The sequence below is a fragment of the Martes martes genome (genome assembly GCF_963455335.1).
Source record: "Martes martes genome assembly, chromosome: 4".
Lineage (NCBI taxonomy): Eukaryota > Metazoa > Chordata > Mammalia > Carnivora > Mustelidae > Martes > Martes martes.
In genome coordinates, this window is record NC_137891.1 from 151,011,379 (window position 1) to 151,023,810 (window position 12,432).

Here is a 12,432-nt window from a genome sequence, read left to right on the forward strand (position 1 = left end):
GTACTCCTGGGGCTAATAATACATTATATGTTTATTAAAAAAAATTTTTAAAAATGATATTTGTAATCACAGAAATCAGGGATCAGTGTTGTTGTATTAGGTCTTCAGTAAACACTGATTTGAAAGTCCCATAAAACTTAACTTAGAATTGTAAGCAAACTTTTTTGGGGAAAAATGTTATTTTCAGTGAAAGAAGAATAATTAAGAAGTACTTAAGCTTCCTCCCAGTTGCTCTTGGAATCTTTTTGTAGGTTCCAGGTTGTTTTGAGCAATTTCATATGCTTGAAGATTGCCGTGGAAACTATCTTTTGAAAGTCTTGAAGGTGCCTTGACATTCTGTATGTAGGTTGTTCCACTTTGTGCCAATGCTTTATGTATTTAATATTTAAAAATAATTTTTAATAGGTAATACATTCTCATGGGTGGGAAATCAGTACAGTATAAGAAGATATTCAGTGGAAAAAACTCAGTTCCATCCTTCCCCTTAGTGCTCCATTTATATCCTCTCTATAACCAACCACTTTTCTTAGTTTCTTGTTCATTCTTCTAGACTTCTAAAATGCAAATATAAGCACATATGAATAATCATTACTCCCTTACTGCAAGATATAACACACTATACACCCTGTTAGACACACTAATACTGTGCTTGGATAGCTTCACATAGAGAGCTCTATGTTTCTTTTTTTTTCCCCTCCCAGGTTAGCTTTATTGAAGAACTACTTTACATACAGTGAATTGCATTCAATTTAAGTATATAATTTGATGAGTTTTGATAATTGTATATTATTTGTGAAGGTACCACAGTTAAGATAATGTTTTTAATGGTTTTTTGTGTGTTGGTTTTCTTTTTGTTTCATAGTATTTTATTGTATAGCTGTATCATAATGTTTTTAAACCAGTCTTTTGTTGTTGAGCACTTGGGTGCTGCTACAAAGAATTCTGTGATTAACAATCTTTTTCCCACAGTGTTCTTATGTAGGCAGGTAAGTCTGAGGATAGATTCCCAGATGGGGGATTGCTAAGCCAAATGAGAAGTAAATAAGTTTGGTAGTTGTTGCCAATTTGTCCGTCATAGGCTTGGTATCAGTTTGAGCTCCCACTAGCAATGTCTGAAGGTGCCTGTTTGCCTAGTCTAGTTAACAATGTACATTATGAAACTTCAGATATTTGCCAGTAAGTGCAAAATGTATTTTAATATAGTTTTAATTTGAAGTTTTGTGAAAGTGAGCATATTTTTGTATCTTAAAGAGTAGACCATCTGTAATTTTTACTTTCCTGTAAAATATCTGTTTTTACTCTTTACCCATTTTCCTATTGGATTTTACTGTTTTCTTCTGTTAATTTCTAGGGACCGTTTTTAGGAAGATTAACTCTTTCTTTGCAGATATCTTTTCCCCAGGTTGTTTGCTTTTGACATTGCAAGACTTTTAGTTGAAGGGTATGTGTCTGAGTTTTTGCTACTTTGGATATCTTCCTAAAAGTTGCTTGGCTTTGATTTATTTTCTTTTCTCCTTTGTTCTTTTCCTCCTTTCTTTCTTTCCCAGCCTAATTTCTTAAAAAAAAAAAAAAATTTGAGACAGTTTGTAGCTGCTTTGTTGTTGAACAATAATCAACTCAGTGGGTGGATGTTGTTAAATGATTTTAATATATATGACCCTGGTTCATTTCTCTTGAAGGCCATGTTTTTGGTATACTGCGCATTGGAGAAAGAACCTGTGCCAATGTCCTTGCCTCCTGCCTTGGTGCCACCTTCTAAGAGAAAAACGGTCAGTATATCAGGCTCTGTGCGGTTGATCCCCTCGTCAGCATCAGCCGAGAAACCTTACCACTCCTTACCGCCTGTAGGCATTTTACCTACCAAAGCACCGTTAAGACAGGTATAGATCTATCAGTGTTAAAGGACTTTTTTTTTAAGTGCATGGCATTTAACAGTTGATTGCTTGATGAAGACAGAAGTAGCAATCAAAGGGATCAAAAATTTAGAGCACCCTCTGGTTGAATTTGCATAATATGATGTCCTGGTGAAGACATAATCCTCCTGCATTTGGCCTTACTTAGGTCACATGGATGTTTTATTGGCTTTGCTTTGATCTGCCTGGACTTAGAGTTGGAGACAGAAGATATTCCGTGCTAATCTGGCATGCTTGCCCAGGCATAGTTAATAGATGTTTTTGTTTTCTTAATCCCTGGTTAACTCTTGATTCTTTGGGATCAAATCATCCAATTTTGGATTGTCCTGAGCCTTTTTTCCCCTCCAGCCTGGTGCTTGTCAGGCTGCGTAAAGGAAAATAATGACAGGATATGCAAATCAGCTAATTCAGCTACAGCTATGAATGCTGAATGAAACTCTAAAAAATAGGGATTGAGAATTATCTGAATATTTTGTTTATACAGACTCTCCCAGTTACTCATCTTAATGTGGTCATTCATAAGTCAAGAGTTAACTATGCTTGAATTTATTCATTACTTAAAAGGAAAAAAGTGAAATGGGCATCTATAAGTATATCCCAACTGACCTGTATTTTTCTTCCGTAATTTTCTCTTCACCACAGCATTTTGATTAGGGTGTGATGGAATGGTACACTATTGCTATAGTTAGTGGGATGGAATTGCTCAGAATTTTGACAGATACTATCATGGGTTGCAAGAATGACATTTCAAAGTCTGTTTCATTTTGACAGAAACACCTTATATAGCTATATATTTACTTGTTCTTATTACTCTTTTTATTTCTTTCCTGTAGTGGGTTGTATCCCCTGCAGAAAAGGCTAAATACGATGAGATCTTCTTGAAAACTGATAAAGATATGGATGGCTTTGTATCTGGATTGGAAGTCCGTGAAATCTTCCTGAAGACAGGTTTACCTTCTACCTTACTGGCCCATATTTGGTAAGATTTTATTTAAATTAATTTAGAAAACAAATATGGTTTTATAAAACTCTAGTTTTGCGCATTTTTATTTTTAGGCATTTGTAAATTGGATAGTTACCTTTCAGAATTCTTTGTAGAGAAAATTTAAATATGAGAATTTCTTCTGGATAATGGATAAAAGCTTGAGAATGTATTACCTGTTTTATAAGTCGACAGTGTCAGTTAATGATTATTAAAATGTCAAAATGCAGCATTTGTTTATATCAGTTAATTAAACTTAAATTTTTAAGGGAGAATCCAAAAATCTGAAATTTAGACAATGTACAGAAGAGTATCTTCAAGGCGTGCTCTTATAATTCTGTAGGGCATATGTATACTTTTATACCTTTATGTAGGGAGTACACACTTGGTCCTTAAAAAAGATGAACTTGAGTGTCTAGTGCATGTCATGTTAAATAAGACCATACATATGAAAATTATAGTGTGCCTGTTGTCAATCCACCTGACTACACCAGAGATTATGTTGAGGTTTTCAAGAGGCAGCAAACATCAGATGTGGAACCACATAGCTGCAAAGAGAAACTTAGAAAAGAACAAAGAAGGACAGTAGGTCTGCCTTAAGAGGAACAAGAACTCAAGACTGGGAAAGATTAAATATCTGTAACTAATAATAACTGCCACTTTCAAATGCCTAGGCCAGACAGTGTGCTCAATAAATGGCAGTTGTCATGGAATTGGCATTATGCCCAGACTTTATGTGCTTTACCTTTTTTTTTTTTTTTGAAGATTTTATTTGTTTGACAGAGAGAGACACAGCAAGAGAGGGAACACAAGCACAGGGAGTGGGAGAGGAAGAAGCAGGCTTCCTGCCAAGCAGGGAGCCCAAAGTGGGGCTTGATCCCAGGACACTGGGATCATGACCCGAGCCAAAGGCAGATGCTTAACGACTGAGCCACCCAGGTGACCCTGTACTTTACCTTTAATTCTCACTGTAACCTTGCAGAATGTGTGTTATCTCTACTTTATAGATAAAGAAACTAAGGCTTGAAGAGGTTAAAAAACTTTGTTCAAGGTCACAAGAAGAAACAGGTAGAGAAGCTGGAATTCAGGATTTCTTTGACACCTTATCCATAGTCTGTTCATCAGGCCACATTGAGTTTCAGTGAATGAAACAGATCAGGACTTCAGAAAGCTGAGCTTTGAAAAGAAAGAGAGAGAGGGAGGGAGGAAGGAAGGACAGAAAAGAAAACAGGATAAAACATTTGCTGTTTCTCTTCAAGTGATTTTGTAAAGCTTTCCACATTGCTGCCTTCTCTTCACATGTGATCTCCATTTGCAGCTGTTGTTTCTGCTTTGACTTGGTGATCCTTATATCCGCCTACTCCCAAGAGTTTCAGGAAGCAAGCCAACGTGGAAATTTTTGCTTGTTTTAGAATCATTCTAACGCCACTAATGACTCAAATTTGTTGAAACTTAGGTTTCATTTTTAACATCTTTTAATGTTGAGAATGTTTGGATTCTTTGGCCCATCACAACTCTTACTCTGTAATAGTTCTGGAAATTGGTAAGAAAGCACAAAGCAAACCCAGATAAGAGACCTCTGCTCAGCACCAAGGTGAACATTCTCTTTCTCTTTTTTAAAAACCATTTTAGCTGATCTCTCTTTTCTAACATTTGAGTTTAAGTTTTGGGCAGGTCACACACTGAAGTATGAGTTTCTTTTTTAACTCAACTGGTCATTTTTAAAAAGCAACCTAGTCCTATTACTTTTTCCCTGGATTTTTAGAATAGCAGTTGTAGCATTTATATTGTTTGTTTTGTTTATTTGTACAGGACATTATGTGACACAAAGGACTGTGGGAAGCTTTCAAAAGATCAGTTTGCCTTGGCTTTTCACTTGATCAATCAAAAGTTAATAAAAGGCATTGATCCTCCTCACATTCTTACTCCTGAGATGGTTCCGCCATCAGACAGGGCCAATTTACAAAAGGTAAGACAGCAGAAAACTGGAATGTATTAACAAAAGGAAACAAGTGCTGTGTTAGATGACAGACTTGATTTGAATGAAACAGTGGAGAAAATGTATCTGGCTATCAGTAGAGCAGTATACTGTTTGTGGTTTAGTTTGTGTCTATAAATATGTTCAGACGCCTTGTATGACAGTGTTAGGCTGCAGCTCGTTTACCCCAGCATTCATTACACATATGGCAAACATATTTTCCAATCTAAAAATTGGAAAAATGTGGTCTTTCTCCCCACTCTTCCCCTGTCTTGGATTTGTGAATTTTTATGAATAAGGTATAAAATTTAAATGAAATCTGTAAGAATTAAATTATTGTGTTTCATTTGATGATTCACCCAAAATAATACAAAATTGAAAACAAAATCTAGGAGATTATGATTGGTGTCAATTTTATATGTAAACAAGAAAAATATCATGTTGAGAAGTCTGTGTGGTTTTAGCCACGTAGATGACCTTTTCCTGAGCATGGGGCCAAATTTCATATCTGAACAGCCAGAAGCAGGTTTTAGCAACTTTTGGTTTTTGGCCAGCAGTGGGAGTTTTCAAAACTACCTTGTTTTAGCCATGCTATGCCTTGATTTTTCTCTCTTCCTCTAGACATCCTTTCTAGCGTAGTATATTTACAATATCTTGACCTTAATAGAGCTTCAAAAGGACTTAACATTTTCTAGAGGCTATTATTGCCTTTAAAAATACATACTTTGTATTTTTAAATATTTTACGACCTATAAAGTAATTACTGCTGTGGTGATTTTTCAGAGTTAGATATAATAAAAATTGTTAGATGTGTGGTATAAGGAGAGCTGTCTTTAAAATGTCAGTAGAATTGTTTGGTTTTGCAGTAATTTTGTCACATAGGTTAAAAAAAATCCCATTTTAACCTAATAAAAGTCGAAATTGATTTTTTTTTAATAAGTCAACTAAATGGAAATTTATAGCCACCAGGTATAGAAATTACTTCTAGGAGTTTTTAATCCTTAGTTTTAAATAAAATAAGTATTTGATTATCTCTTTTGTGAGTTTTAGGGAAAGGGAGAGCATTTTCTGAAATTTTTGAGATTTCTGGTGACATAGGATATAGGTTCCCTAAGTTGTGGAAAAGGCTAAAAGTGATGCCACCCAGAAAGATAAAAGTTACAGATTTGTATGTGTGCTCTCTGCTATAACTATATCTGAGTTGTTTCATCCTGTTTTTTCACCTATGCAGACTGTTTTTTCACCTTGTCACCTTCATTTTATACCCACTAAATCTCCCACCAGCGCGAAACTACAGATGTGACAGAGCTTTCTGAAGCAGATGACATTAGTAGACACCCCAGGTTGCATCTGCTCTACAGAGTTTTTAATAGATTTGTCTGAAGTCCATTCACTAGAGCATAGACACTTTTGGCTAATTATGTCAGGTATCAATATTATACATTAAAATGGGATTTTATCATTATTGTCTTATCTATTAACCCAACTTTTTAACCTTAAGTATTTAAAGTTTGCATTTGTTTTGTCTTTCGAATAATCTCTTTTCTCTTTATAATCTGATTTTTTAGAACTGCATTTTTTTGCAGCTTTGACTAATCTTTTTTTGAATATTGCTTTCCTTTCTGTGTTTTTTCTAGTTTGGACTATTTTTTCCATTCTGCAGCACTCTGCTTTTCGCCTTTCTTGTACTGTCAGTTTCTTAACTCTACTCTCTCAAGGTTAGAGCTTTACTTTATGCCTTTTTTAGCATTACGGTTTTTGGTTTATAATTTTACAATTAGAGGCTTCTTAAGTGGCAAAGTGGAATTTTTGTGTAATGCACAAAACAGGGTGAGACAAAATATTTTGAAAAAAAGGGGACATGCTACATTTTTCTCCATATGCCCTTCTTATACTTTATATACTGTTAGCTAAACTTTTTCCATATTTCTTGATTGCATGCCATTTTATTACTTTAGAATGGGAGTTTAATTTCTGTGTTAGCAATTGAGGAGTGATACAAGCTATACCAAATACAGTACACTAATCTGCCTTCTGGAGTCATCTGTGGTATCACCTAACTTGTTTGAGGTTAAACTTACTTGTCTTACTCTTCTTATCTGATGATATTTTTAATAGTGAAAGACTGTCAGCTGTGAGTCACTTTTTTGAGCTGGAGTGGCAGAAGAGGTGTGGAAGTCATGAATTTCTTGGTATACTTGGACCTTTCATAGCTAATTTCTCAGTAGCAGTTACTCTAAAAAAAGTGAGACGAAGTCCTGATTTTTCATTTTGTTCAACTGTCAAACTGTCTGACCAGGGTTAGCTCATATATCAAGTTTAGACAGACTTAAAATCCTAGTGAATACCTGTCACATTCAGAAATCCACTTTAAAATTTCTAATTTAATTTAAGATGATAAGGGTCTGGGTATTAGTGAAACACAGTAAAACAGTAAGAGGTACATTTGATAAAAATTTGTAGTTAATAATAAAATAGAGACTAGCATTAATTGAATCCTAACAGATGAATTTTGGTATTGGTAGACAAAACATCTGAGGACTAATAATGCAGTGTGCCTAAAGAAATATGGAGGGCGTTATTTGCCAGATTTTATTGACATACCTGTCTATCAAGTTGGCTTTTAGGGTGATGGTTTCATTTACCCTAAATGATCTTGATATCCAAGTGCCAAGGTGCATAATTTGAAATAGATTTTAATTTAATCAGAGGTCTCCTAATCAATGTCTCCTATTAGCTGGATTCATCTTTAGGCAGGTGCTTTAAATCTAGTTACTTAGCTCTAAAATGGGGTTACTAATAATATCGGCCATACTGGGGTGCCTGGGTGGCTCAGTGGGTTAAAGCCTCTGCCTTCGGCTCAGGTCATGATCCCAGGGTCCTGGGATCGAGCCCCGCATTGGGCTCTCTGCTCAGCGGGGAGCCTGCTTCCCTTCCTCTCTCTCTGCCTGCCTCTCTGCCTACTTGTGATCCTTGTCTGTCAAGTAAATAAATAAAATCTTAAAAAAAAAATATATTGGCCATACTTAAAACTCAGTTTTCAGATTAGTTTGAGAATTGATTAATGGATTTGAAAGTTCTTAGTAAATTGTAAATCATCATGTACATGTGAAGAGATGGGATATTGTGAACTTTTAATGTTTCTTCTATTGTCCAAGTTGATGACATACATTAAGTCCATGATAAAATATGTATTAATTCTAAGTTTTATGTTCTGGTAATAAAGTCCTCAACATATTTTAGTTTTACATGTTTAGGTCTCAATTTTAAAATTTCCTAATGGTGGTTATTCTGTTTTTTTGTCAGTCTGGTTATAGCACTGGGGGTTGGTCAGGTGTTTGAAGGAGCAGTTATCTTCTTGTCCTGACTTCAGCCACATATATAACGAATCAAAAATGGTTCACAATCTGTGAGCCAGGGTGGAAGCAACTTACTGGGAGGTCATCCATCTTAAGGGCATATTCTGTAGAGTAGGTTAATTATAGTAATACCTTACATTTGTAAAGTGTTACTAAGTTTTAGAGTGACATATACATTATTTATTTCATTTAATTTTTAAAGTGGGCAGGGCAGAGATTATTTCCCTATTTTATAGTGAAGATCATGCAGTTAGTAAAATGACAGAGACCAGAAAAAACCCAGCTAGATTTTCTAACTACAGGTACCATTTAGAGACCAATTTTGACACTTTCATTATTGAAAGAAAACCATATGTAAAGGATGTTATATATGAAGACAGCTTCATATATATGTTAAAATTTACTATGGAACATGCTGAGCAGTTGGTTCTACTTTAAATAGAGTAGGCACCAAAATCGTTTAACAAAAGTAAATTTTGAATTGAATAAAATCAGCTACCATTATGATTCTGAGAGTTAACAAAAATTTGTTTACTTACTCTGTGTCAGATGACACAAGTACAAATAAGTCACTATCCATCTCCCCAAGAAATTTATTCTTTAATGGAGGAATTAGTTTATACATCTGGTATCTGCTTTACCTCAAGGTTTTAAACAGGTGCTAGGATAAAGTGACAAGGACTTTGGGATCTCAAGTGGTGGTACCTATTATAGAGCAACAGCTTTTGGAGAATTTAAGGGAAAATGTCTCCGTTTATAACTGTGTGTGTGTATAAAATTACACTAGATAGAATTTTCTTAAATGAATTTTAAGTATTAGTAATACTATAAAATGTATAATAATCTGTATCCATGTAGTGCTTTTGAACATTTTTAATGCTTTACCATATATAGTTTTATAGTAATAATGTTATAATTGTGAACTTTTTGTTTTTAGAACATTATAGGATCAAGTCCTGTTGCAGATTTCTCTGCTATTAAGGAGCTAGATACCCTTAACAATGAAATAGTTGATCTACAGAGGTATGTAAAGTAAAATTAAGCTGACTATGTAAACACACACACACATTTCTGTTTTTAATATGTATCTTGGTAAATGCTACTTTATTTAAATACTGTGGTTCTTGAATTGGGAGTCCTTGAATCCTGTTTCTTTTTTTTCCCAGTGTACCCTAATTCATCAAATCTAAGGCAACCCTTTAATTGCAAGATGCACTATTTTCTTATGTACCACTAAACTAAAAATCACTGGCAAATAAATAGTGGCATCAGCTATAAATACTGTCTGACTTTAGGCCGAGAAAAGTGTGTATCTTAGAATGAATGTAGTATAGTTTTCCTCCAGCTTTAGATATTTGAATAGCATATTAGAAAAATATTATTTAATACATTTTATGGAAGGAACGTTAAATGCATATACTGTGCAAAGAGGTTTCATAACTGTTATCTCATTTGCTTCTCACAGAAACCATAGAGTTAGATTTTATTGTTCCTAGTTTATAGGTAAGGAGTTTAGGTGCTTAGAGAGGTTATTTTGCCCAGTCATACAAACCTGTCTCAGGACACTTGATTTGAAATTGAATCATCTCTCTTATACATAGGCACTATGTAGAACAGACTTAAGTACAATTGGATTTGAATCTAAGTACAACAGGCTCTATTGATATTTCCTTAATTCCCTTGTTCCCTAGAAACTGTATGGTAATACTGTAAAAATGACCTCCTGAAACTATTTTTTTAAAAATGAGACCATTTTTCCATCTACACAGTGTTGGATTTAAGCATCATTTTGTATTTACACAAACCTTTTATGTTTTTAACCTTCATAACACTTTGAAGCAGGTAATGGCTGATACTTTATTTTATTGATGGTATTGAGACATAAGGGGGGGGTTGTACAATGATTTATCTGGGCTATATAGCAAGAAATAGGAAATGATCTTTCCTCACTGAAATTGCTGTAGGGAAACTTAGTTGTTATGATTTTTCAGTTGCAACAAAGAATTCAACCCAAGCTAATTTAAGTGAGAGTGAATTTGTTGAGTTGTGAAATTAAGACCTCTTAGAGGTAGGTAGAGATGGCTTAAGTAATAGCTTCATACTGGGGCTTAAATGATATAATCTGTTTTCTTGCTCTATTTCTTGTCTCCACTTCCACTGTATTGTTCATTCTCGGATGGAATTTCTCATTATATTGTCAAAAGGGCTGTGGCACACTTAGCCTCGTGTATTTTTAATTTTAGATCTAGTGGAGTACCTCTTTTCTGGCAGTTCCTGCAAAATCCCAAAGATTCCATATTATTGTACTCGCTTAGGGCCATGCCTGTCTCTGAAATAGTCAGGGGACAGGGATGTGTAGTTTATTGATTTGCCATGAACTGTTATGGAGTGGTGGAAGGATAGTTTGTTACCAGGACCACATAGAGGAGTGGGTATCCTGACATGAAAATTCTTCCAGAAGGAGGCATGAATTCTGGGGAGGTAAATGCTACTGAAGGCAGCATAGCTTTAAATCCATAGTAATTTCGGTGATTAGCCTTAGTGTCATCTATCTCTTGGAACAATATGACTTGACATTCTATAAACATAAGTCTGGGCACAGTGTCATTGTGTAGTTTTTTGTTTGTGTTTTCTTTTTTGTTATTTTTTGTTTTTAATTGTTAATATATTTTTTTTAAAAGATGTTATTTATTTATTTGACAGACAGAGATCACAAGTAGGCAGAGAGGCAGGCAGAGAGAGAGGAAGAAGCAGGCTCCCCACTGAGCACAGAGCCCAATGCGGGGCTTGATCCCAGGACCCGGGGACCATGACCTGAGCTGAAGGCAGAGGCCTTAACCCACTGAGCCACCCAGGTGCCCCTCTTTTTTTATTTAAAAGATTTTATTTATTTATTTGATAGAGAGAGAGATCACATGTAGGCAGAGAGAGGGAGAAGCAGGCTCCCTGCTGAGAAGAAAGCCCGATGTCGGGTTTGATCCCAGGACCCTGAGATCATGGCCCGAGCCGAAGGCAGAGGCTTAAACCACTGAGTCACCCAAGTGCCCTGTTTTTAATTTTTTAAAATTTAGTCTTGAGTTTATCTGCCTTCTAAGTTCTGTGATATTCTTATTTCCTGTGCAAAAATTGGACTTTGTCTATTTATATAAAGCCTCTACACTTGAAATCACACAAAGTAAAAAACAAAAACGGAAACAAAACCCTTGGGGATTATATAGTCCAATTTTTTCCTTACTCATGAAAATAATTCAGTCACAGATCACGCCAGCAGTAGTGCTGGGTGGCACCCCAAATCCAGTTGTGTTAAGTTATGGTTTTGCATTCCTTCTATTACATATTTGCCTCTCATTAAGACAGTAATTTTGGGGGCACCTGAGTGGCTCAGATGGTTAAGCATCTGCCTTCAGCTCAGGTCATGATCCCAGGATCCTGGGATCAAGCCCCGCATTGGGGTTCCTGCTCAGAGGGAACCCTGCTTTTCCCTCTCCCTCTCCGGCTGCCTGCGTTCCTTCTCACACTGTGTCTCTCTCTGTCATATAAATAAATAAAATTTTAAAAAAAAAGCAATTTTTTATTTTGGTTCAGAATAAAAGAAGCAAACATTTCATTATTGAGTCTATAATGGTGTGTAGACTTTTCATATGGTCTCTATATGGTCCATTAACATTTTTGCTTGCCTTATGTGTGTTATACGAATAACAGCTAGATTTGAAAATACCTGTCTTCTGTGTCTCTTGTAGATATGCCCCAATATTCTAGGACTTGCTTGGCTTCCAACAGTTGTTGACATATGAAATGTTTCTGTAGTGAGCTTTAATAGGAAGTAGAGCATCATACATAAAGCGTTCTTGCCAGTGCAGACATTTCTAATATTAGTTACATTTTGGTAAATTGAACTTTCACTAACTTTTAATAACCATAATGTTAAGCTATACTAGTGACAGTGCTTTATAGTGAATTGCAACTAAAACATAAAAACATATCTAACATTTTGCGACTATCTTATTAAGAAAATCATAGAGTTCCACAACCTTGTTTTTAGGTTGTAGTCCCATAGTATAAATGTGTAAAACACTTATACATGATTTGGCATTTGTGAAAATATTTTCCCTAGGCTTTTCTTTTAGATGAGATCTATAGTGTAGGCAAACATCTATCATCTGTCAACTCCACTCATGTCATAATGAGATTCATCAACCC

General features: G+C 35.2%; 1 protein-coding gene across 2 annotated transcripts in view; it reads left to right on the top strand.

Moving 5' to 3' along the window:
• EPS15 (epidermal growth factor receptor pathway substrate 15) overlaps nucleotides 1–12,432 on the top strand; it is a 140,986-nt gene that overhangs the window by 54,644 nt on the left and 73,910 nt on the right. Inside the window, exons 9-12 of one of the 2 annotated variants that reach the window (XM_080801409.1) lie at nucleotides 1,680–1,880; nucleotides 2,747–2,892; nucleotides 4,708–4,864; nucleotides 9,170–9,255. In XM_080801409.1, the coding sequence (XP_080657535.1) occupies nucleotides 1,680–1,880; nucleotides 2,747–2,892; nucleotides 4,708–4,864; nucleotides 9,170–9,255 (590 nt within the window). The remainder of the gene's footprint in view (nucleotides 1–1,679; nucleotides 1,881–2,746; nucleotides 2,893–4,707; nucleotides 4,865–9,169; nucleotides 9,256–12,432) is intronic. The other variant, XM_080801410.1, reaches the window with a different exon arrangement.